Consider the following 25,902-nt stretch of genomic DNA (forward strand, 5'->3'; position numbering starts at 1 on the left):
TTGATAGGAGAAATCACAACCCATGATTGGTTATTCTTGATGTAAGACCTTACCACCCTGTAGACCTCAGACCTAGCAAAACTAACCAGAACCGAATTATTCGGCTTGAATAACCCGATTCGAGCTTAACCTGCACCCAAATTGGCCCGATACATACTAAGCTTTGTCCCTAAATAACTTCATAACAACACAACTGAAAATAATCCAAATCTGAAATGAATTTAATCCAGCCCGTGTTCTTGCAAACCCCCAAAATTAAAATGACCCAACCCGACTCCGATTGACCCATTTTCAAGGTCTACCCTAAACCCTAAGGTGATGCCTTATCATTGTCCGATCGATCATAAACCCTCACAGTTCCAATTGAAATTCAAGCAAGTGCAACAGTGTAAGTGAAACTCAAAACCCCCAAAAATGGCGGCATATCTACCATTAGAACTCATCACAGAAATTCTCACAAAACTTCCTGTAAAATCTCTTCATCGTTTCAAATGTGTCTCAAAATCATGGAATTCCATAATTACTTCTTCAAAATTCATCAAACAACATCTTCATCAAACCCTAATCTCTAACACTAACACCAACATCATGATCTCTACAAACTACATCGTCTCTTCCGCCATATCCACTGTCAAATTCCGCTTCGAGATCGTAAACCATCCTCTAGATCACCTCCCTAACCGTTCCCCTGGTACCATAACCGGAAGCGTCCATGGTGTCTTCCTCCTTATTGACTCCTCTACGAAAACTTTGTGTTTATTCAATCCGTCAAACAAAACGCAGCGTTTAATCCCTCCTTCTCCGTCTCGTAAACCGGCTGTTGTGTTTAAGCTTGTGGAGGTGTTCGGGTTTGGGTATGATGGTATTACTGATGATTACAAGGTTGTTAGGTTGGCTGAGTGGGAAATTTTCGGGTATTTCGATAGGGAGTCGTCTGTTTATAGTATGCGGAATGACTCGTGGGAATCGGTTAATGATGAGACCGTTTCATATACTCTTCAGGAGTTCAATGGTGTTGCTGTTGATTCGACATTTTGGTTTGTCATGAGTTCGAGTAATTCTGATTCCATGTTGAAATGTTTTGATCTTAGGACTAGTACGTTTTCCCTTGTGGATTTTCCCGATTTGGATAACGATATTGGTGAGGTGATGGTGAGTTTGAGAAGTTTACGCGGGTGTTTGTGCTTGCTTGTGAGTTACCATAAGTATAGGGCTGACCCGGATAATAAGTTCACGGGGAACCCGTTTTACAACCATGAGTTTTTATACGCGGATGTGTGGGAAATGAATGAGTCTAAGTGGGTTAAGCTGTTTAAGATTCGAAAGAATGAAATTCGTAAGGATTGTATGTATCTTAGGCTTGTTACTTACTCGAAAGATATGAAGAGTGTGTTGATTGAGGTTGATAGTAATTGGTATGGTTGGTATGATTTGGTGACTAAAAAGTTTAAGAGAGTTCCTGTTCAAGGGCTGGAAGCTGTGGAGGATTCACCTTATGTGGCTTATCCCTATGTGGAGACCCTTGTTTCGGTTGTGAATAACAAGGTGGTGTCGAAGAAGGGAGGAACTCGGCCTAAGATGATCATTAAGAAGTAAAAACTATTTTTTACTGGCTTTTATGTTTCCTTTTGAAGTTTTGTGTTTCTATGAATTGCAGGAGTCTTATGTTTGTGTAGATCATATAGTTGGCCGGCCTACTACCTTGGAATGGAATATGATAGAATACGATAGGTTAAACTGTTTATGCTTCCGTTATCATAGAGCACACATTGTCGATGCATTTTAACATGTTTCGTCATGGATCATTTGGAAAAAGTGTCTACTTGCTTTTGACATTGGGTTAATGCTATATACATTTGACCCCCAACCCCGCCATAGGCAGGATCATCGAGGCACTGTGATAATACAAATATACAATACTTTTGTAGCTTCTTGACTCAGAGTAGAAATATATTGTTTGCTGAATGTAGATCTTGTGCTAATAGAGTTTGCTGCTGAATTAGTTGTGTAATTGTAATAGCATTGAACGATGCATTTCGTAATATTTACCTTGTGTTTCTCCTGGTTATTTCACTATATGGCTTGTTAAACAATGCTATGATCTTGGAAGTCATCGCTTATGCATATTCATCCCCTAAATCTTGTCCTTTATTTCCTCAGGAACGATTTTCTGTCTTCAGGATTCAAGCTTAAGCTGTGAGAACTGAAGAAACTTGAGAACTATGTTAGGTAATCAGCAATATCCTCTTTTCCTCCATGTTTTATCAGTATTTCATGATGAGAAAACAAGTTATACTTGGTCACTTACGGGAGTATATATAAGCACATTGTCTGTCATATTGTACCGACAGTTCTGGCCTCCGTTTATTTGCTGAAGAGACATTTTTATTGCCTAACTCTGAAAACACAGCGATAAAAAAGTTAAGATAGTAGAAACATCTTTGTATTTGCTCATGTTAAAAGTCTTGACAATGATGGCATTATTGGTTGGTTGAAGCCATATGAGATGCGAACTTAGTATTCGTCAAAAGTTCTGTGTTAATGTTATTTGGGGAAGCCATTGAGGTATTAGGAGCATGTTGTTTTTTTGTTGTAATGTATATATTGTTTTTAAGTATTGAGACTTCCTTAGTGTAGGTAAAAAAAAAAGCAAGAATGGAGCAATTTAGTAGGAAATTAATCAACTCCGATGTGTATCGAGTTGAAGATTATGCCTACCAAACTACGATTGTTAAGAGAAAACCTCATCGTACAATCTTAAAGGGTCTCAAATTACTTAACCAAATTGTCAAAACTGTTGCACCAACAACCAGTTCCACAAATTTCACAATTCTTACCCAAGAAAATGACCCCCCTCTTGATTTGTTTACCTATGAGATACTTGCTAGGCTTCCTATCAAATGCTTGCTTCGGCTAAAATCAGTTTCGAAACATTGGTGCTCTGCTGTGTCCTCTTTTGAGTTTGCCAATAGTCATTTTAAAACCTGTCTTTCAGGTCACCTTCCGTCTTCTCCAGTAGAGACTATCTATTCATTCAGGTAGCTGCTAAGTTCTATCTTCTTTCTGTTCAAGATAATAATGTTGTTCTTGATTATTGCTTAGTTAAACTAGAACTCAATTTTGACAACCATGGCGAAGAAGGAAATGAGATTCAATTGGTAGGTTCATGTAATGGGTTAGTTTGTTTAGTTAATTCCTCTTTTTCTGCTGATTATTTCTATATATGGAACCCTGTAAGTTACAACAACAACAACAACAACATCAGAGCCTTAATCCCAAAATGATTTGGGGTCGGCTGACATGAATCATCCTTTCGAACCGTCCATGGGTGCACGCACGCCTCAAAATGCGAATAAAAAAGGGAAGATAAAAAACAAAAGGGAGAACGAAAATGTAATGGAAAGTCAAGGTGAACTTAGGGGTTTTAAAATCGGATTCCGTCTTTCTTTTATAAAAACTTAAAATTTAAATCGAGAGAAAAGATTAGAACGATTTTTAAAAACCGAAATAGAGTTAAGGATCCGGAATGAACCAGGTAAAATCTATAAGAAAGTGGTTGTTGAAAAAGTGTGTAATAAAGGGGAGAAAAATAAATAAATTAATTTCTTTAAATTAAATAAATAAATAAAAGCACTAAATCTGTCAAAAAAACATCAAATACTAAAAATCCACATGTATCCTTTCCCTCCATTGTGCCCTCTCCGTCACCATACTCTCCTCAAGCCCCGGAACTCTCATATCGTGCTCTATCACTCTCAACCATGTCTGTCTCGGTCTTCCTCCGCCTCTAGGGACCTTTTTCTGTTCTCCAAGTCTCCGGCCTCCTAATCCGGGTGCGTCCATAGGTCTCCTTCTCACATGGCCAAACCATCTTAGTCGGTTTTCCATCATCTTGTCCTCTATTGGCGCCACTTTAACCTTTTCCCTAATCACCTCATTCCTTAACCGATCTTTCCTTGTATGTCCGCACATCCACCTCAACATGCGCATCTCCGCCACACTCATCTTTTGAATGTGACAATGTTTCACGGTCCAACACTCGGAGCCGTAAAGTAGGGCAGGCCTAATTGCCGTGCGATAAAATTTTCCCTTTAATCTTTGGGGCATATCTTTATCGCATAGAAAACTTGAAGCACTCTTCCATTTTAACCATCCCGCTTTAATTCTGTGAGCCACATCTCCGTCTAACTCCCCATCTTTTTGAATAATAGATCCTAGATATCCGAAGAAATCCGAACCCTCAACAACATTCCCATCGAAAATAATACTCCCGCCCTCGTCGATCTCAACCCCGCCACCTTAGTGAATCGACACCTCAAATACTCGGTCTTACTCTGCTCGGCTGAACCCACGAGTCTCTAAAGTCTGCCTCCACAATTCCAACTTTCTCTCCACCCCTCTTTTGTCTCATCAATCAACACAATATCGTCAGCAAACATCATACACCAAGGGATGTCGTCCTGAATATCCCCTGTCAACTCATCCATAACTATAGCAAAGAGAAAAGGACTAAGTGCGGAACCTTGATGCACCCCGATGGTAATAGGAAATTCTTCCGTTCTCCCAACATTAGTGCGAACACTTGCACTAGCCCCCTCATACATGTCCTTTATGAGGTCAATATATTTTCGCGACACACCCTTTCTCGCCAAAGCCCACCAAAGTACTTCTCTTGGTACCCTATCATATGCCTTTTCCAAGTCAATAAAAACCATATGCAAATCCTTCTTCTTGTCCCGATGGTATTCCATCAACTGTCTCATGATAAAAATCGCATCCATAGTCGATCTCCCGGGCATAAATCCAAATTGGTTTTCCGAGATGTCTACATATCTCCTAAGCCTTTGCTCGATTACCCGCTCCCATAACTTCATTGTATGACTCATAAGTTTAATTCCCCGATAATTGGAACACTCTTGGACATCACCTTTGTTCTTGTACAAAGGGACAAGAGTGCTTTTCCTCCAAGCCGATGGCATCTTGTTGCTCCTCCAAATCTTGTTGAAGAGCATGGTTACCCATTCAATCCCCCTCTCCCCGAAGCACCTCCAAACTTCTATGGGTATACCATCCGGTCCCTCTGCTTTCTTTGACCCCATCTTCCTTAACGCCTTTCTAACTTCACTCTTTTGTATTCTACGCACAAATTCCGAGGTTAACCATGTTTGGTGTTACCTCTACATCCCCAAAACCTTGTTCCCGATGTCCATTGAATAAATTATCAAAGTAAGAACTCCATCTAGCCTTTATCTCGTTATCCCGAACGAGTAACCTTGTCGTCCATATCTTTCACACACCTAACTCTCCCAATATCTCTCGTCTTTCGGTCTCTTATGCGAGCCAGTTTATAGATATTCTTCTCTCCTTCTCTCGTGTCCAACCTGGCATACACTTCTTGGTTAACTTTTGCCCTCGCATCCCGTACGGCCTTTTTAGCGGCTCGTCTAGCTTCCTTGTACTTTTCAAAGTTCTCATCACTCCTGCATTTCCCCAAAACCTTATAGCATTCACGTTTAGTCTTTATCGCTTGTCTCACCACATCGTTCCACCAAGATGTGTCCTTACTTGATGGTCTATTCCCTTTAGATTCCCCTAATACCTCCCTCGCCAACTCCTTTACAACATGCTCCAATTTATCCCACGTTGCATCAATATCTTTCTCCTCACAATCCGACCAAATATCGCTACTTCCAACCTTATCCAAAACGCTTGTTGGTTTCCCCCTTGTAGCTTCCACCACTTGATCCGTGCCTCACCGATTATCTTTCTCTTCCTCAAGTCTCTCTTACCTCGAAAATCAAGAACCACTAGTCTATGTTGTGTTGCGGCACTTTCCCCGGTATGACCTTGCAATCGGTGTACTCTTTCCTCCACACATTCCTTACCAAAAGGAAGTCAATTTGACTAGCATTACCTCCACTTCTATAAGTCACCAAATGAGAATGTCTTTTCTCGAACCAAGTGTTCATTATACCCAAGTCATATGCCAAAGCAAAATCCAATATGTCACTTCCTGCTTCATTTCTCTCCCCGAACCCAAAACCCCCATGAATGTTCTCAAAGCCAACTCGACTAGTACCCACATGCCCATTGAGGTCACCACCAATGATCAATTTCTCTCCAATAGGGACACGTTCTACCACCTCTTCCAAATCTTCCCAGAAGGCTCGTCGAAAAGAAGCATCCAAACCTACTTGGGGTGCGTAAGCACTTATAACCGTCACCACCTCATCCCCGACTACAAGCTTAATACTCATAATCCTATCACCCTTTCTCGATACCTCTACCACATCATCAATGTAATCTTTATCAATGACAATACCCACTCCATTACGACTTTTGTCTTTACCCGTGTACCAAAGCTTATAACCCCAAGGCGCTATCACCCTTGCTTTATCTCCGATCCACTTTGTCTCTTGTAGACACAATATATGCACTCTCCTCCTTTTCATAACCTCCCCTATCTCAGCTAATCTCCCTGTCAAAGAGCCAACATTCCAAGTACCAAACCGTAACCTACTACCCTTCCTAAAGTCATGTCCTGATTTCTTTACCCGCTCTTGACCATGCTTCCTAGATCCAAACCTATTTGACACCACACCCATACTTCGAGGTGGCGCGCCGCTTTTGGGCGACGACCTAACAACCCTTGCATATTTTTCACTACACCCGGGTCTAGAAGATGTAGCGCACCCTTGCCTATTTGACACCACCCCCAGATGTAAAGATGGCGCGTCGCTTCCGGGCGACGACCTAGCAACCCTCACATACTTATCACTACACCCGGGTCTAAGAAGTGCAGCGCGTCGCTTCTGAGGAGACGCCCCAACGATGTTCAAATTCCGATTCATGTCCATAAAATGTGACGAAGTTTTTATGCTGGCTGCCACAGACCTACCGCAACCCTCCTCCTTTATCCGGGCTTGGGACCGGCAGCGAATGCCCGAAAACACTCACAGGCGGAGTTAGAACCCTGTAAGTTACAATTGGCGTAAATTTTTCGACCCCTGTTTTACTTCCTGTGATTGTATTTTGGCTTAGGGATTTGCCTACGTCTCCAACTCGGATGACTATAAGGTTGTGAAAATAGTTCAAAACTATGACCTGTTATAAATAAACGTGTCTGTCTTTTCTTTGGCTTCTCGAGAATGGAAACGAATCCATGATCATGGGCTTGACCCGAGTCTCTCTTTAACCAGAACCAACCCGGGTGTTTTGGTTACTCGAGAATGGAAACGAATCCATGATCATTTGATGATTATGTTATACCCCCACGTTTTTTGTTGAAGAATGGACAATGTTGTTTTTTGTTGTAGTCGTCAAAAATCATGTGTTGTTATCAACTTAACTGAGTTTGAACTTCACAATCTTTCCTATATGTCACTGAATTAAAATAAACTTCCTGATTTTAGGCCCGGGTTGTTTGTAATCTGCAGAACTTAGGAGGGAACTACTCTGTTTTCTAGGAGTCACGACTGATAGAGCTGGTAAGAACAATGCTGCATAGACTAATTAGCGGGAGATTGCACTTGGGCTACGTTGGCTACATCGTGTGGTACACCAGGTGTCAATTCTATTTCGTCGCTTTTTTTGGAAGAACTCTTGGTAAAGATCTGTTTTTCGATAAGTACTCTGTAGAAGTAATTAGTACTGTAACTTGTAATACATTTAGCTGCATTACCTAATGGCGTGGTACTCATCTGAATCCATGGATCTCTGTAGGTTCTGGTTGTTTATTATGCTTATGAACGAATACTTGTCGTGACAGCACTAATTACAGTTTTCAGTAGGATTAACCAGCTTATCCACCCATTTTTTGCTTGCATAATTGATGTCAACACATGATGAGGTCAATATAAAGCTATATGCTTTGAATTCTAAGCTGTGTTATGTACCGAGTACAAAATTTCCGAGAGCAATTGTTCTTGTTTAACCTTTTCAATGGCAAATGCATCGAATGCATAATTTACCCTGACCAATTCAATCTCGGTATGTAATTTTGGAATGACAATTTGATAGTATTTCATTATGGCCATGTTATTGTTAGTTTTATTCAGGAGCCTGACCACCTCAACCCGTTTTAAAAACTCTTGAACAGCCTCGGTAGTCGGTATGACCAAACCGGACAGTTAGGTGTAATGGGTGTCCCCTTTGTCGTTCGTCTCCCATACCACTGAATCATTTACTATTTCATCCAGAACATATTCGATGAATTGTAGGTTTACATTGTCCATTAAATTACCTTTGACGGTCTCAAGTCGCTTCCCAGCATGAACATGAAGGATGTTATTTCCGGGTGGAGTTTTCTGGTGTTTCCAGTTGAGCCATCGTAGTTTCTCGACTTTCCCCGTTTTTTGCAGCGAGATATACGTCATGCTCCATGCCGCGTCTACCATTCATAGTTGCTGCTGCTACCAGCTGCTCATTACCATTTGATTGTGGTTCAGTTCGGGAAGAGGGGGACGACTGACGAGAGTTGAATTGAGTTATCAGCCATTATTATTTGCTTGTGTCAAAGTGTTGTTTTGTTTACAAATTATTTGTTTCCTCATATTTAGGAAGAGGATAGTAAATACAGGAGATTTCAAAAAAAATATCGACCTATTTTGCAGGAGTCAATGGCAGGGACTGATTTGCAAACTTGAAAGTTGAGGAGTTCAAGTGCAATTTAGAACTCATCAAGACCAGACCCCTTAACTTTAGTAATTGACCCCTTATCTTTTGCAAAATGTGAAATTAAACTCTTGTAATTTTTTGGCTAATATCTCACCGAAATTTTGATTTCTCATCTTTGATTATAAACAAAAACCAATTTTATAAGAATCTGCCAATGCATTATTGTTCAAATTGTACGGAGCATATGCAGAACACAAATTCAATCGTTATAGTTTGTCGACCCACCATTTGTTAACTTTTTAATTAGCTTATTAATTCCATTTTTCAAATTTTGTTTATCTGAGTCATAATTTGAGGTTAAATTTATTGGGTGAAATTATTGAACACTTTGTTTAATTGAGTAGAATATCTTTCTAGTTGTTGAGTGATTTGTTAACTACGGAGTACCGATCAATTATTTTTGATTAAAATATTTCTTCTAGCACAAATTCTCATTGAAGACATGACATATCCGTCACAAGCTGAAGACGGATACCATTTTACCTCATAATGTACCCATTTTTTTTCTCTCTGCAACATTATTCATGTGGTCCCCTTTCTCCACTAACCCATTTTATTACCATTTTATCTCACAAAATATCCGTCACAAATGGTAACCCGTCACAAGGGAGACCAATTGTTCTTCTAGATAGTAGTAGAGAATAATAAATTAAGGACCCAAACTATGCAACCCGACCCAAATGATTAATATTCACATATTGACCTGACCCGAAATACCGAGTTGAATAACCCCACTTGAGATCAACCTGCACCCGAATTCACTCGACTTATACAACCCCGACCCGGATATTTATTATTGCATACTGACCCTTTGTCCCCGAATAACTTTATAATAACACACCTGGAAATGGCCAGAAAAGTCTCAACCCAGCCCGAGTTCTTGCAAATCCGAAAACCAGAAATTAAGTTTACCCAAACCCTACTCTATTTACTCATTTGCAAGGTGCCCCCTTATCATTGTCCGATCATAAACACTCAGCCCCAATTGAAATTGAACTAACAGTGAAGAAGAAACTCAAAACCCCCTAAAATGGCGGAATATCTACCATTAGAACTCATCACAGAAATCCTCACAAAACTCCCTGTTAAATCCCTTCATCGTTTCAAATGTGTCTCAAAAACATGGAATTCCCTAATTACTTCCTCAAATTTCATCAAACAACATCTTCATCAAACCCTAATCTCTAACACCAACAAACTCATCATCTCTAAAAAATCCATCCTCTCTTCCGCCATATCCACTATCAAACTCCGCTTTGATATCGTAAACCATCCCCTAAATAACCTCCCTCACATTCCCCCCGTCGACATAGTCGAAAGCGTCCATGGTCTCCTCCTCATTGTTGACTCTTCTAAGGAAACCGTGTGTTTATTCAACCCGTCAAACAAAACGCAACGTTTAGTCCCTCCTGCTCCTTCTCGTAAACCGGGTGATGGTTTTGAGATTGTGGAGGTGTTCGGGTTTGGGTATGATAGTGTTACGGATGATTATAAGGTTGTTAGGTTGGCTCAGTGGGAATTGTTCGGGTATTTCGATAGGGAAGCGTATGTTTATAGTATGCGGAATGACTCGTGGGAGTCGGTTAATGATGAGACTGTTCTATATGCTCTTCAGGAGACCTGTGCTATTGCTGTTGATTCGACATTGTGGTTTGTCACAATTTCGAGTAATTCTGATTCCGTGTTGAAATGTTTTGATCTTAGGACTAATACGTTTTCGCTTGTCGATTTTCCCGAGTTTGATAGCGATAGTGGTAAGATGATGAATTTGAGAAATTTACGCGGGTGTTTGTGCTTGCTTGTGAGTTACCGTAAGTATAGGGATGACCCGGATAATAAGTTCACAGGGAACCCGTTTTACAACCATGAATTTTTATACGGGGATGTGTGGGAATTGAAAGACTGTAAGTGGGTTAAGCTGTTTAGGGTTCGAAAGAAGGAGATTAATAAGGATTGTATGTATCTTAGGCTTGTTACTTACTCGAAAGACGAGAAGAGTGTGTTGGTTGAGGTTGATGGTGCTTGGTTTGGGTGGTATGATTTGGTGACTAGAAAGATTAAGAGGGTTTCGGTTCAAGGGCTTCGACTCGAGGATTCTCCTCATGTGGCTTTTACCTGTGTGGATAGCCTTGTTTCGGTTGTGAATAACAAGGCGGTGTCGGAGAAGGAAGGAAAAAAGGGAGGGGAGGAAAAAAACAAGGTGCCTAAGAAGATCATTAAGAAGTAAAATCTATATCTTCTGCTATTATGTTTCCTTTTGAAGTTTTGTTTCTATGAATTGCAGGAGTCTTGTGTCAGTTGTGTGTGTATGTTGTTGTATTTGTGTAGATCAAATAGTTGACCTACTACCTTGGAATGGAATATGATAGAATACGATAGGTTAAACTCTTTTTACATTCCGATATCATAGAGTACACATTGTCGATGCATTTGAACATGTTTCGTCATGGATCTTTTGAAAAAAGTCTCTTCTTAATTACCCTTATCCTTACTTAGAATAGAAATATATTGTGTGCTTAATGTAGATCTTGTGTTACTAGAGTTTGCTGCTATATACATTCGACCCCCAACACCGCCATAGGCTGCGAAATTGTAGTAGCATTTCTCCTGGTTTTTACACTATATGGCTTGTTATTAGACATTGCTATGATCTTGGAAGTCCATGGTTATGCACATTCATCCACCTTATTTTGTCCTTTATTTGCTCAGGAACAATTTTCTGTCTTCGGGATTCAAGCTTAAGCTCTGACGACTGAATCAGCTTGAGAACTATGTTAGGTAATCTGCAATATCCTCTTTACCTCCATATTTTATCTGTATTTCATTATGAGAAAACAAATTATACTTGTCACTTAATGGAGTACTAGCGCATTGTCCCCCGTATTGTACCAACAGCTCAGGCTCTGGCCTCTGCATACTGCAGATTAGTTGAGACACTATTAGATTTGAGTGTAATATTCGTCAAAAATCATGTGTTGTTATCAACTTAAGTGAGTTTGAACTTCATAATCTTGCCTAAGAGTGTGTTTATTTCCCCACCAACATAGGCGAGATTTGGAGGGAAAATCACCTCCTCCATTCTCCCTCCCCTTCCCTTCCTTTCCCTTCCCTCCCCTCCCCTCCCTTTCTCTCCTTTTTTCCTATCCAAAGAAGGCCTAAATGTCAATGAGTTAAAACAAACTTACTGATTTTAGCCTCGGGTCGTTTATAATCTGCAGGACTTATGAGGTAACTACCCTGTTTTCTAGGAGTTACGGCTGATAGAGCTGGTAAGAACAGTGCTGCGTAGACTAATTAGCGGGCGATTGCACTTGGGACACGATGCACCAGGTGTCAATCCTAGTTCATTGCTTTTTTTTTGTTGGAAGAACTCTCGGTTGAGATTTGTTTTCTGATAATTACTTTCTGTAGACGTAATTAGTACTCCGTAACTTGTATTCGTTTAGCTGCATTCCCTAATGGCATAGTACTCGTAGTACGATCTTGTTCGTAGACAACTAGACATCTGAATCCGTAGATTTCTTTGGGTTCTGGTTGTTTATTATGCTTGTGAAAGAACACTTAGGCCTTGTTTGGGTAGGAAAAAAGGAGGGAAAGGAAGGGGAGGGGGAAGGAGGGAAGAGAAAGGAAGGGGAGGGGAGGGAAGGGAGAATGGAGGAGATGATTTTCCCTCCAAATCTTGCCTATGTTGGTGAGGAAATAATTTGCCTTGTAGGAGAGAAATAGAGGGATCCATTTTCCCTCCCCTCCAAATCCCTCTTACCTTCATCTTGCTAACCAAACAATGGATTTCTCATCCTTCCAATTCCCTCACCTCCCTTTCCCTCCAAATCCCTCAATCCAAACACACCCTTATTGTGACATCACTAAATACATGTTTTCATTAGTATTAACCGGGTTATGCACCTTCATTTTTGCTTTGCATAATTAATGTGAACATCATAAGTCAATCTAAGCTATATGCTTTGCATAGTTGATGTCAACATTGTGAGATCAATTCTAACTTTCCAAGATCAATTATCCTGGTCTAAGACAGGTTTATGGTACAACATAATTACAACGGCTATAACTAAGTGATATGTATGATATGCTATTTGATCGGATATCATACAATGACTGTTTTCAGTTTGTATTTTGAGATATTAGTGTGCCCCAGAAGTAGAGCTTACTAGTCCTTACAATCTTGTATGTAATCGAGTCCATAATTTACCCAATTCTACCTCGATCCTAAAGGTATGTTGCACCCAGATTTAATTTCAAGGTTTTGTCCATGACATAGCGGCCTCAGAAATACTCTAAACAAGCAAATTTTCTAAGACCTTAGCATACAAGAAGCAAGTGGAGAATGGGCCATCAGTATATCCTAATAAATGGAAAAGTTCCTAGATTTTGTTCCATTTTAAAACAAAAAAAAGATTTTACTCACTTTTGTTAAACTATGTCTAGAGTAAATTGGTGTTGACTCCAATGTTGTGGAATATGTTTTTTTTTGTAAGGATATGCTAATTTTAGTACTCTGTTTTTTTTTTCGATTGCATGTATAAATACAGAAACAAGTTTATTCGTAAAGTCATGGTTAAATGCATGGATGCATAACTGGGTAGAATCACCTTTGGCATGCAACTAATCAACTGTAAGTGATATATTTGTCACAATACAAAAAATGAGGTCTATGCCAAATGAGGTCTATGTAAGGTATGTTTTTTTCTGTTGGACACGATGCACCAATAAAACTATAATCTCCGTTCTGCGAGTGCCAATAGGTTGCATTATCATTTGTTAGGAATATAAGTCTTTGCTTCTGTATTATATGACTTGTTTTTATTGTCCATTTTATTGTTAGTTTATTCCGGAGCCTGACCACCTCAACCTGTTTTATAAACTCTTGAACAGCATCGGTGTGACCAAACCGGACAGCTAGGTGTAATATTGTATCTCCTTTTACTGTTATATCTAGAACATCAAATGGACAAATTGTAGGTTAACATTGTCTGTTAAATTACCTATGATTGTCTTAATTGGCTTCCCAACATGAACATGGACATAGTTTCCGATTGGAGTTTTCTGGTGTGTCAGTTAAGCCACCGTAGTTTCTCGACTTTCGTTTTCTGCAGCCAGGTATGCTCCATGCTGCGCTTACCATTCGTACTAGCTGACGCCACCAGGTGTTGATTACCATTTGATTGTGGATCGTTTCGAGATGAGGAGGAAGAGAGTTCAATTGAGCTATCAGCCATTTTTTGCCTGTGTGAGTTGTGTCACGGCCTTGTTTGGTGAAGAGAGAGAATATTTTTGGAGGAACATCTTGTTTTTTTTTTTGATTGACTTGGTTTCTTCCCACTGTCCACACATACAAAGCTGCTCCTAGCCTATAAGGTTTGTTTCTTAGACTCCTATGTTTCTACTCCGTTCTAATTTGTTGCACCGGGTCACAACTCACAAGCAAGGCTGCTACCAGTCTCCGAAGACTTGAACGACAGTTTTGTTGTACCTGGCTCGAAAGGTTGACCCGGGAACCAAAATTGTCTAAAATTGATTTGTTCTGAAATCCCAATTGACCCAATGACCTGAGATTTGCTGAAACCGTGTTGAGATAGTAATGACATATTGCTATATCGGCCTCAGAAGTAGACTCCAATGTACATTTTCTAGGACCTTACCATGCACGCAACATGTGGAGAATGTGCCATCAGTATATGTGCACCCCGAATAACCGTGTCCGCGCTGTTGTAGGTTTATTTAGGAGCCCAAACACCTCAGCCGTTTCTAGAAACTCCAGAACAGCATCAGTATGCTAAAACCTGACAGCAAGGAACCCTGAGTCATCCACAGTTTCATCCGTAACATATTGGATGGAATTGTAGGCTTGCACATTCTGTTAAATTACCTTTGATGTTGTCAATTGGCTTCCCAACATGAACACAAAGGACATTATTTTCGATTGGTGTTTTCTGCTGTTTTCAGTTAAGCCGGCATAGTTTAGAGACATTCCCGTTTAATGCAACCAGGTACACATCACTCTCCATGGTTCGTTAGTAGGAGTCCCATTTAGTAGTTGCTCGTTTTCACACAAGCTTAGCCACTCAAAAGTTTAGGATTATCAGTCTATGGTGCATACTGGATTGAGCTATACGGAGTACTTGTTTTTTTTGGATACACATATGTATCGACATTATTTTAAGTTTTGCTTTCGCTTTTGTCCTTGTGTATTTGGAAATCGATTGCTATATGATGCTTTCATTCATGGAAATGAGTTAATTTTTTTTTTCCAGCACCAACATTATTTTTATTTTGACAAAGAGAAAAATACAAGTGAATGCTCTAGATTTGGTAAATGGGTTACTGGGTCGTGTGCGTGTTAGTTCCGGCTCATAAGTAATTTAGTATCCTGATCCGTTCAAGCCACTTGGGGTCGAGTTAGTTCGAGTGTGTGCCGGATATAATTGAGGGATAATGAGTAGTTTTGACATTTGACATCTTGAATTCTTGACGTTTGATGATGGAGTGGTAAAAATTTAGGGGATATTTGGTTAGGGGTTTAAAGGAAAGGGAAGCAGCATAGACGATTTCCTTTATTTGTGTTTGTTTGATACAAATAAAGGGAATGATCCCCCTCCCTTACCCTCCAAGACCTCTACATCCATACCCCTTACCCTCAAGGTAACCCATTCCTTTCCTATTCTTCCCTAACATTAACTACCATTGCTAATAAATCTTCTATGACTCTAAGCTCGAGCTCTAGTCTTTCCTTTGCTCGAACATGTTTGAATACCTTCAACATACCGTGTGGTACTAATATGGGTTCCTACTTGGGTGTTCCTACTGATGTTGGTCTCTCAGGGTGTAATAAAAGTAAAAGAGAAATTTTTGAGTTTATCATTGACAAGGTTAGGAAGCGATTATCATCGTGGAATTGTGTTCTTCTATCGTCGACTGGTAGGTTGGCTTTGATTTCTTCTGTCTTGTCTTCCCTTTCTGTTTACTTTCTATCGGTATTTAAAATACCGATAAGTGTGACAAAAAGATTAGATGCTATATTGTCACATTTTTGGTGGGCGGGTCAAAAGAAATCTCCTTCTATTAGTTGGTGTAGTCGACTATTCCTAAGCCAACCTAAAGGGAATGGTGGTCTGGGTATTAGACGTATGAAAGAGTTCAATCAAGCTCTCCTAGCAAAGATTGGATGGAGAATGATCACACACCCAGATTCTATTCTTAGTAGGTCTATTGGTGCCAAATATGGCCTAAGGTGGCGAGATGGCGACCTGATTTTTAATAATGGTAAGAGTAATTCTTCATGGGGATGGAAAGGTATTGCTTGGGGCCTGCTTCTCATTAAACCTCTTTTAGCTTGGAACATCTCTCCAACCTCTGATCTTAGTGTTTAGAACACTAGATGGGTTAATGGAAGGGTGCCGAAACCACTATGTTTAGAGCTTCTTACCGATCCCCCTAATTTGAGTAACTTGAGAATCAAAAACATTATTTGTAACAATAGGTGTTGGAAACGCAGATTAGTGTCTATGTTTTTTGATGAAACCTCTGTGAAAGATATTCTTGCTATTTCGATTCGATGCTCTGAAGGCAGTGACAACTTCTTTTGGTCGGCTTCTTCGTCTGGAGATTACTCAGTTAAGATTGGCTACCACATTGCTCTAAAAAACTCCTGGAATACTTCAGCTACACCGAAGGACCTTTCAAGAGTTCCAGCTGCGTGTATGGGTGTTTTTCAGAAAATCCTATGGAATCTTCCAGGGCCGAAAAGCTGGATCATTCTTATTTGGAAAACTCTCTCTGAAACTTTGCCTTGTGGGGAGGGTTTCTTAAAGAGGGGTTTTGATGGTCCATTTACCTGTGTGCTTTGTGATTCACAAGAAACGGAAACGCCAGATCATCTTTTTCGTGATTGTTCATTTGCTAGTAGAGTTTGGGCTGGAAGTGTTTTGGGGATCCGGGCTCAATCAGGGGATAATTTGAACCTCCAGTCTTGGGTTTGCAATTGGCTTTCTGTTCTTTTTAAGGCTGATAATAAACAAGAGGCTTGTCTTTCCTTTTTGTGTACCTTTTGGACTATCTGGGTGGTAAGGTGCAGAAAGGTTTTTGATAATTCTGAGTGTTCCCCTACTGGTGCTATCTTACTATACCAAGATTCTCTTAAATGGACTCTTTTGGCTGAGGATAAGAAATCAGAGTCCATTACATTCCAAACACCTTTGGAGGAAGAATTGACTAACCTTAGGAATGGTGTTATCTTTCCTTTGATCTAGGGTTCTTTTAACTGCTTACAATCTCATATTTATGTGGATGCTGCATGGTCAAAAGAGCTTGTTGCTGGTTTGGGGGGGTGTATCATGTTTGATAATGAGGTTGTGTCTGAATTCTGTATCAAAGGAAGTGCCGAGAATGCTGAGCAAGCTGAAGCTTTGGCAATTAGGGAGGCTTTGAAGTGGGCGCTCTCTCGCAATATCCTCCATGTTACAATTTTATCTGATTGTCTACAGGTTCTTGCTCAAGTTCTGAAGTGTTCTAAACTCAAACATTGGATTAGGACTACTGTTGAAGATATCACTGAATTAGCGGCAAACTTTCATTGCGTTTCTTTTGCTTATGTTCCTAGAATTTGTAATAAAGCCGCTCATAGGTTAGCTAAGCGTGCTGCTAAATTGTAGAACTCTTTTAACCCGATTGTCCAAAAAAAAAAAAAAAAAAAAAAAAAAAAACTACCATTGCTAAATTTCAGACTGCCACCTACCACCAATTGTATGTCGGCACCGACGACCCCTGCCATTATCGAGCACCGTTGTGGACCCGCCACCTCTTTTTCACCGCCACACTTATCCTGCTTCATTGCCGGCTGCCGGTGATGGTCATCAACACCAAACACCATCAAACTGCCAACACGGCCATAAAAATCGGCGCCCCCACCTCTAAACCCCTCCCCTCAGCATGCCCTAAAAAACTCATTTCTAAAATGTTAGGCCAAATATCAACAATTTTATCAAGAAGTAACTTATTAAAAAACTCATTTCTAAAAGCAAAAACAGTTTTCCTAAAGCGAGACCAGACATGCCCTAACAATAGTTTGAATTACTACATTCAACTTAAAAAGTAAAAGGTTCATTTAAAATAATTTTTTGTCCTTTAACTCAAGAAAACTAAGACCGAAACACAACTAAACTGAAGAGATATTGACTCGATCTGAACCGTACTCGACATGAAATTGCATAAAAGCGGCTAAAGTGGCTAACCGAAATGAACCCAATCAAAAACGAGCTTAAAATTAAAATAAGATAAATCCGATTTGAAACTAACCGATTTAACCCAATTTGATCTTGAATCGAATGACTCGTTTGCCGGGTGTAAATTCACAACCTGACTTTATTGGAATCAAACACATCAGTTATTTACGATGTAAGTCGTTACCAGTTACCACTAGGTAGACCTGACAAAACTAACTCGGTCCGCACCCAGAATACCCGACCCTATACAATCTGACCCAAATATTCTTGCAAACCCGAGAACCCGAAACTAAATTAACCTGTCACAAACCCGACTCAATTGACCATTTTGCAAGGTCTACCGTCCCTAACCCCTAAGGTGTCGCTGTGTCGTGATCATAATTCATAAGCACTCCCAATTGAAATTGAAGAAACTCAAAACCCCCAAAAATGGCGGAAAATCTACCATTAGAACTCATCAGTGTGATCCTCACAAAACTTCCAGTAAAATCCCTTCATCGTTTCAAATGTGTCTCAAAATCATGGAATTCCCTTATTACTTCTTCAAAGTTCGTCAAACAACATCTTTATCAAACCCTAATCGCCAACACCAGCACCAACATCATGATCTCTACAAACTGCATCGTCTCTTCCGCCATATCCACTGTCAAATTCCGCTTCGATAAGGTAAATCATCCCCTAAATAACCTCCCTCACATTCCCCCTGTCCAAATAGTCGAAATCGTCCATGGTGTCCTCCTGCTTGTTGACTCTTCCAAGGAAACTGTGTGTTTATTTAACCCGTCAAACAAAACGCAACGTTTAGTCCCTCCTGCTCCGTCTCGTAAACCGGCTTTGGTGTTTAAGCTTGTGGAGGTGTTCGGGTTTGGGTATGATAGTGTTACGGATGATTACAAGGTTGTTAGGTTGGCTCAGTGGGATTTTTCGGGTATTTCGATAGGGAGTCGTCTGTTTATAGTATGCGGAATGACTCGTGGGAATCGGTTAACGATGAGACCATTTCATATACTCTTCAGGAGATCAATGCTGTTGCTGTTGATGAGAGATTGTATTTTGTCGTGATTTCGACGGATTATGTGTCGGTGATGAAATGTTTTGATCTTAGGACCAGTACGTTTTCGCTGGTGGATTTTCCTGAGTTGAATAGTGATAGTGGTAAGACGATGAGTTTAAGAAGTTTACGCGGGTGTTTGTGCTTGCTTGTGAGTTACCCTAAGCATAGGGTTGGCTTGGCCTTTGAGTTTTGATATGCGGATGTGTGGGAAATGAATGATTGTAAGTGGGTTAAGCTGTTTAGTATTCGAAAGAATGAAATTTGTAAGCATTGTATGTATCTTAGGCTTGTTACTTACTCCAAAGATATGACGAGTGTGTTGATTGAGGTTGATAGTATTTGGTTTGGTTGGTATGATTTGGTGACTAAAAAGTTTAAGAGAGTTCCGGTTCAAGGGCTGGAAGCTGTGGATGCTCCTTATGTTGCTTATCCTTGTGTGGAGAGCCTTGTTTCGGCTGTGAATAACAAGTTAGAGTCGACGAAGGAAGGAACTAGGCGGCCTAAGAAGACCATTGAGAAAATGAGAAGTAAAATCTATATCTTTGGCTATTATGTTTCCTTTTGAAGTTTCGTGTTTCTATGAATTGCAGGAGTCTTGTGTGTGTATGTTGTCGATAGAGTACACATTGTCGATGCATTTTAACATGTTTCGTCATGGATATTTTTAAAAAAGTCTCTTCTTAATTACCCTTACCCTTACTCAGAATAGAAATATATTGTGTGCTTAATGTAGATCTTGTGTTACTAGAGTTTGCTGCTATATACATCTTTTAATTTATACTTTGCATTTCTCTTGGTTATTACACTATATGGCTTGTTATTAGACATTGCTATGATCTTGGAAGTCCATGGTTATGCTGTCCTTTATTTGCTCAGGAACAATTTTCTGTCTTCGGGATTCAAGCTTAAGCTCTGACAACTGAATGAGCTTGAGAACTATGTTAGGTAATCTGCAATATCCTCTTTTCCTCCATATTTTATCAGTATTTCATTATGAGAAAACAAATTATACTTATCACTTAATGGAGTACTAGCGCATTGTCCCCCCGTATTGTACGAACAGCTCTGGCCTCTGTATACTGCAGATTAGTTGAGACACTATTAGATTTGAGTGCAGTGTTCGTCAAAAATCATGTCTTGTTATCAACTTAAGTGAGTTTGAACTTCATAATCTTGCCTAAGGGTGTGTTTGGATTGACGGATTTGGAGGAAAAGGGAGGGGAGTGAATTGGAAGGATGAGAAATGCATTGTTTGGTTAGCAAAAGGAAGGTAGAGGGATTTGGAGGGGATGGAAAATGGATCCCTCATTTTCCCTCCTACGAGGCAAATTATTTCCCCACCAACATAGGCGAGATTTGGAGGGAAAATCACCTCCTCCATTCTCCCTCCCCTCCCCTCCCTCCCTTTCCCTTCCCTCCCCTCCCTTTCTCTCCTTTTTTCCTATCCAAACAAGGCCTAAGGGTGTGTTTGGATAGTAAAAGTGGAGGGAAAGAGAGGGGAGGGGTAAGGAGGGAAGGGAAAGGGAGATAAGGGAAGGGGAGGGGGAATGGAGTGTGGTTGTTTGGATACAATTCCCTCCAAATCTTGACTATTGGGGAGAGATTTTGATTAGGTTTGGAGGAGGGAAATTAGATCCCTCCAAATCTCTCCCCCTCCATTTCCCTTCACCCTCGTTTGTTATCCAAACAAGGAATTTCAAATTCCCTACTCTCCCTCCCTTTCTTTTCCTTCCAAATCCTTTCATCCAAACCATGGTTACCGAATTCGCTATGAATACGTCCTTACCAATTCGCGATTCGCTCCTATAGAATGTGTGTTATATGTATTTTTAGTAAGCAACATGATAGAATTCGCTTTTAGCAATTCGCGATTCGCAGGGCACCGAGCGAATTCGGTAACCATGATCCAAACACACCCTAAATGTCAATGCGTTAAAACAAACTTACTGATTTTAGCCTCGGGTCATTTGTAATCTGCAGGACTTATGAGGTAACTACCCTGTTTTCTAGGAGTTACGGCTGATAGCGCTGGTAAGAACAGTGTTGCATAGACTAATTAGCGGGCGATTGTACTTGGGCTACGGTGGCTACATCGTGTGATGCACCAGGTGTCAATTTTAGTTTGTCGCTTTTTTTTGGAAGAACTATCGGTAAAGATTTGTTTTCTGATAACTACTTTCTGTAGACGTAATTTGTACTCCGTAACTTGTATTCATTTAGCTGCATATCCCTAGTGGCGTAGTACGATCTTGTTCGTAGACAACTAGACGTCGTTATCCGTAGATTTCTGTGGGTTCTTGCTGTTTATTATGCTTGTGAAAGAACACTTGTTGTGAGAGGACTAAATACATGTTTTCGTTAGTATTAACCGACTTATGCACCTTCAGTTTTGCTTTGCATAGTTGATGTCAACATTGTGAGATCAATTCTAACTTCTAAGTCAGTGTTTTGTACATACTTTCCAAGATTAGTTATCGTGGTCTTAGACCGTTGTGTGGTACAACATAACTACAACAGCTATAAGCCTATAACTAAATGATATGTATGATATGCGATTTGATTGGATATTATACAATGAATGTTTTCAGTTTGTATTTTGAGATATTAGTGTGCCCCAGAAATAGAGCCTACTAGTCCTTTGAATCTTGTATGTAATCGAGTGCATAATTTACCCAATTCTACCTCGATCCTAAAGGTATGTTGCGCCCAGATATAATTTCAAGGTTTTGTCCATGACATAGCGGCCTCAGAAATATACTCTAAACAAGCACATTTTCTAAGACCTTAGCATACAGGAAGCAAGTGGAGAATGTGCCATCAGTATATCCTAATTATTGGAAAAGTTCCTAGATTTTGTTCCATTTAAAAAAAAAAAAAGATTTTACTGACTTTTGTTCAACTATGTCTAGAGTAAATTGGTGTTGAGTCAAATGTTGTGGAATATGTTTTTTTTGTAAGGATATGCTAATTTTAGTACTCTGTTTTTTTTTCGATTGCATGTATAAATACAGAAACAAGTTTATTCCCAAAGTCATGGTTAAATGCATGGATGCATAACTGGGTAGAATCACCTTTGGCATGCAACTAATCAACTGTAAGTGATATATTTGTCACAATACAAAAAATGAGGTCTATGCCAAATGAGGTCTATGTAAGGTATGTTTTTTTCTGTTGGACACGATGCACCAATAAAACTATAATCTCCGTTCTGCGAGTGCCAATAGGTTGCATTATCATTTGTTAGGAATATAAGTCTTTGCTTCTGTATTATATGACTTGTTTTTATTGTCCATTTTATTGTTAGTTTATTCCGGAGCCTGACCACCTCAACCTGTTTTATAAACTCTTGAACAGCATCGGTGTGACCAAACCGGACAGCTAGGTGTAATATTGTATCTCCTTTTACTGTTATATCTAGAACATCAAATGGACAAATTGTAGGTTAACATTGTCTGTTAAATTACCTATGATTGTCTTAATTGGCTTCCCAACATGAACATGGACATAGTTTCCGATTGGAGTTTTCTGGTGTGTCAGTTAAGCCACCGTAGTTTCTCGACTTTCGTTTTCTGCAGCCAGGTATGCTCCATGCTGCGCTTACCATTCGTACTAGCTGACGCCACCAGGTGTTGATTACCATTTGATTGTGGATCGTTTCGAGATGAGGAGGAAGAGAGTTCAATTGAGCTATCAGCCATTTTTTGCCTGTGTGAGTTGTGTCACGGCCTTGTTTGGTGAAGAGAGATAATATTTTTGGAGGAACATCTTGTTTTTTTTTTTTGATTGACTTGGTTTCTTCCCACTGTCCACACATACAAAGCTGCTCCTAGCCTATAAGGTTTGTTTCTTAGACTCCTATGTTTCTACTCCGTTCTAATTTGTTGCACCGGGTCACAACTCACAAGCAAGGCTGCTACCAGTCTCCGAAGACTTGAACGGCAGTTTTGTTGTACCCATATTTTCTCACTCCGTACTATGAAATACTCATTACACGGGGCTGATCTGATTGACTAGGCTCGAAGGGTTGACCTGGGAACCAAAATTGTCTAAAATTGATTTGTTCTTAAATCCCAATTAACCCTATGACCCGAGATTTGTTGAACCCAGGTTGAGATAGTAATGACACATATTGCCATATCGGCCTCAGAAATAGACTTAAATGCACATTTTCTTGGACCTTACCATGTACGCAACGTGTGGAGAATGTGCCATCAGTATATGTGCACCCTGAATAACCGTGTTCGTGCCGTAGTTAGCTTTATTTAGGAACCCAAACCCCTCAGACCTTTCTAGAAACTTAGACCAGCATCAGTATGCCAAAACCAGACAGCAAGGTGGAATAGGGTGTCTCCTTAGTCATTCGTCTCCAATGATCCTGAATCATGCACAGTTTCATCCGTAACATACTGGATGAATTGTAGGCTTTCACACTCTGTTACCTTTGATGTTTTGTTGTTGTCAAGTGGCTTCCCAAAATGAACACAAAGGACATTATTTCCGATTGGTATTTTCTGCTGTTTTCAGTTAAGCCGGCATAGTTTAGAGACATTCCCGTTTAATGCAACCAAGTACACATCACGCTCCATGGTTCGTTTGATGGAGTGACATTTAGTAGTTGCTCATTTGTTTTCTTAATCATTGCAAAAGGATACCAATCAAAGGAGTTCGGAGTTGGATTTTCCTTGACCAAGTTCGGTTCCTCTCTTGTTCACACAAGCTTAGTGTCACGGTCCGCTACTTTTGCCGGACCGTGGCGCGCACCCTTGCCCGTCTTAAGGCAAGATGCAAGCGACAAGGATCTTCGTACTAGTGAGGGATCGCCCACTAGCACGATACTCGGGTCTGGGGTCGGTGTGTGTCGGGAATCCTAGTCACGATTATCAAGTCCGGCACACGAAAGCAATAAAAGTAAGCAATACGATTATTGAAAGCAAGCAACAAGCAACAACAAGCTTTTGGATGAGAAGCGGTTTTTCATTGACTAGCACCTCTCAAAGAGGCAAATTTGATAGTTTGGTCCTGGTAGCAGGAAACATTGAATTTACAAGTTTAGTTCAGAATAGCGATATACCTATTTATGGAAACCTACTCTAAAACTACTAAGAAAATACTTACTACAAATGTACAAGGGAAATGAAAATACATAAGCATAAATAAATCTAAGGGTTCAAGTGTGCGGATCGTCACACTCTCCCCCACCTAATCTGTTGCCGCCCTCGGCAACACAAAAATCTTGAATGGTGCTTTGGTGAGACATCCTCGGTGAGCTCTGACCGTCCATGCAGTGTTGGGGATTTGCTTGTACCACTCGGCTTGAATGTGCGCTTCGTCCCAAACAATGACTGGCCTCTTCGTCCCTTCAAGGATAGGCCGGAGTTCTTTGACATAGAAGCTGCCGAACATCATGTTCTCCAAGTCCACCACGTGCTCCTTGTCTCTCGGGAACGCCCACTTTGCCGCTGCTTGAAAAGTGCTCTCTCGGGCTTTCTCCAAGTACTGGCTCCAACGGACCTTCACTTTGTCTCTCCTCACTTCAGCACCTGTATTCAAGGGAATGTGAGATCTCCGGGACGCCGAATCGGCATTTCGGCGCGGCCCCCGATGGTACGAGGCCTTCTCTCTTGGGTCGATCGACCGCAAACCAGGACGTCGATTCAACACATCGACGCGCCCCCCGATGGTACGAGGCCTTATCTCTTGGGTCGACCGACCCGCAAACCAGGACGTCGACTCAAAGACACATCGACGCGGCCCCCTGATGGCACGAGGCCTACTTCTTTGGGCATCTCGGCCTTCATTGTCTACTCCTCGGTGAGGGGGTAGACTCTTCTTTCGTCCCCCAGGCCACTTAGCATCGTAGTTAGCCTGGGTCTTGTTCGCCCTCGGCTCCACCGAACCTTTAGGCATTCTCCAAGGTCGCATCCCTTGTTTCGGCGTCGGTATCACCCTCATAGCCGAAATTCGATGCTGCCCCTTGTCTTCGTCGCTGTCTACCGTCTTCACTACGATAGACCCCATTAGTAGCATCGATCCGTCACTCGGTTTCAATACCACTAATGCTTTCTGAAAGAACTGCATCCCGAGTACTAACTTGAAGTCATCCAGCGGAACGGTGGTAAAGTCGAGCTCCCCCGCCCACTCACCCACTTGGACCGCGACCTTCTTAGCCACTCCTTGGACGCGTCTCATTTTCCCATTGACCGGCTTCAGGCAGCTGTTAGCATCCCGCAGAACTAGCCCCAACCGATCAGCTTCCTCTTTCGTAACAAAGTTGTGGGAGGCACCCGAGTCGATCAAAGCTCGTGCGTGCTTCCCATTCACCATCATGTCCACGTACATGAGCCCGTTGGATTTCATGGCGGAGGAATCTTCGTATTTCCCCATCGCGCTGATCCGTTGAAGTGAGCCCATCCGTGGTTGGTCTTCACCATCACTCGAGTCTTCGTTATACTCTTGGTGATAGTCGGCCAACGCCCCATCAAGACGTTCTTGAGCCCCTTTCGGCATCTTCTTGAGCATGGCATTGAACTCCGCGTTGTTCGGACAATCGGCCATTTTGTGAGGACCCTTACACACAAAACACGCAAACGGTCTCTTCGTTGTGGAAGCAGTAGAGTTTCCCACCTTAGAAGACGAGCTTGAGGGCGAGTTTGTAGTGCTCGCCGATTGGGCTTGACCTCCTTGTGAGCGGAACCGACTGTTCCCAACGAAATGGCATTTGTTTTGTGGCCTTTGTCCATTATACCCACTTTGTGATGCACCCATATTCCCCGTTGGTGCCACAACTCTTGGTGCCTCTCGCTCCCCGTGAAAGTCGAGTAGGCGCTCCGCAGCCGATATGGCCGAAGACAGAGTTTTGGGATTCTGCCTCATGACCTCTTGTTGTGCCCACCTCTTCAACCCGTCAATGAACTCGAATGTCCTATCCGTCTC

The 25,902-nt window shown here is 41.0% G+C and overlaps 2 protein-coding genes across 4 annotated transcripts; both read left to right on the top strand.

The window, feature by feature from the left end:
• Positions 1-353: 353 nt before the first annotated feature.
• On the top strand, positions 354-7,825 carry LOC141656953 (F-box protein CPR1-like). 2 transcript variants are annotated; one of them, XR_012548621.1, is made up of 4 exons: positions 354-1,592; positions 2,161-2,229; positions 2,996-3,038; positions 7,437-7,825. XR_012548621.1 is itself a non-coding variant. In XM_074464048.1 (3 exons), the coding sequence occupies exons 1-2, from the start codon at positions 415-417 to the stop codon at positions 2,198-2,200; spliced, it is 1,218 nt and encodes a 405-aa protein (XP_074320149.1). In that variant the 5' UTR covers positions 354-414; the 3' UTR covers positions 2,201-2,229; positions 7,437-7,825. The 2 variants fall into 2 exon arrangements, 1 of the variants encoding a protein (XP_074320149.1); XM_074464048.1 differs by lacking the exon at positions 2,996-3,038.
• A 1,837-nt stretch (positions 7,826-9,662) lies between these two features.
• On the top strand, positions 9,663-21,125 carry LOC141656952 (F-box protein CPR1-like). Of its 2 annotated transcripts, none has more exons than XM_074464047.1 (3): positions 9,663-10,899; positions 19,846-19,914; positions 20,950-21,125. In XM_074464047.1, exons 1-2 carry the CDS (start codon positions 9,707-9,709, stop codon positions 19,883-19,885), a joined length of 1,233 nt encoding a protein of 410 aa, XP_074320148.1. In that variant the 5' UTR covers positions 9,663-9,706; the 3' UTR covers positions 19,886-19,914; positions 20,950-21,125. The 2 variants fall into 2 exon arrangements, with proteins under 2 accessions (XP_074320148.1, XP_074320147.1); XM_074464046.1 differs by lacking the exons at positions 19,846-19,914; positions 20,950-21,125 and adding exons at positions 11,386-11,454; positions 11,895-12,233.
• Positions 21,126-25,902: the final 4,777 nt, after the last annotated feature.

This window comes from Silene latifolia, chromosome 5 (genome assembly GCF_048544455.1).
Source record: "Silene latifolia isolate original U9 population chromosome 5, ASM4854445v1, whole genome shotgun sequence".
NCBI classification, from domain to species: domain Eukaryota; kingdom Viridiplantae; phylum Streptophyta; class Magnoliopsida; order Caryophyllales; family Caryophyllaceae; genus Silene; species Silene latifolia.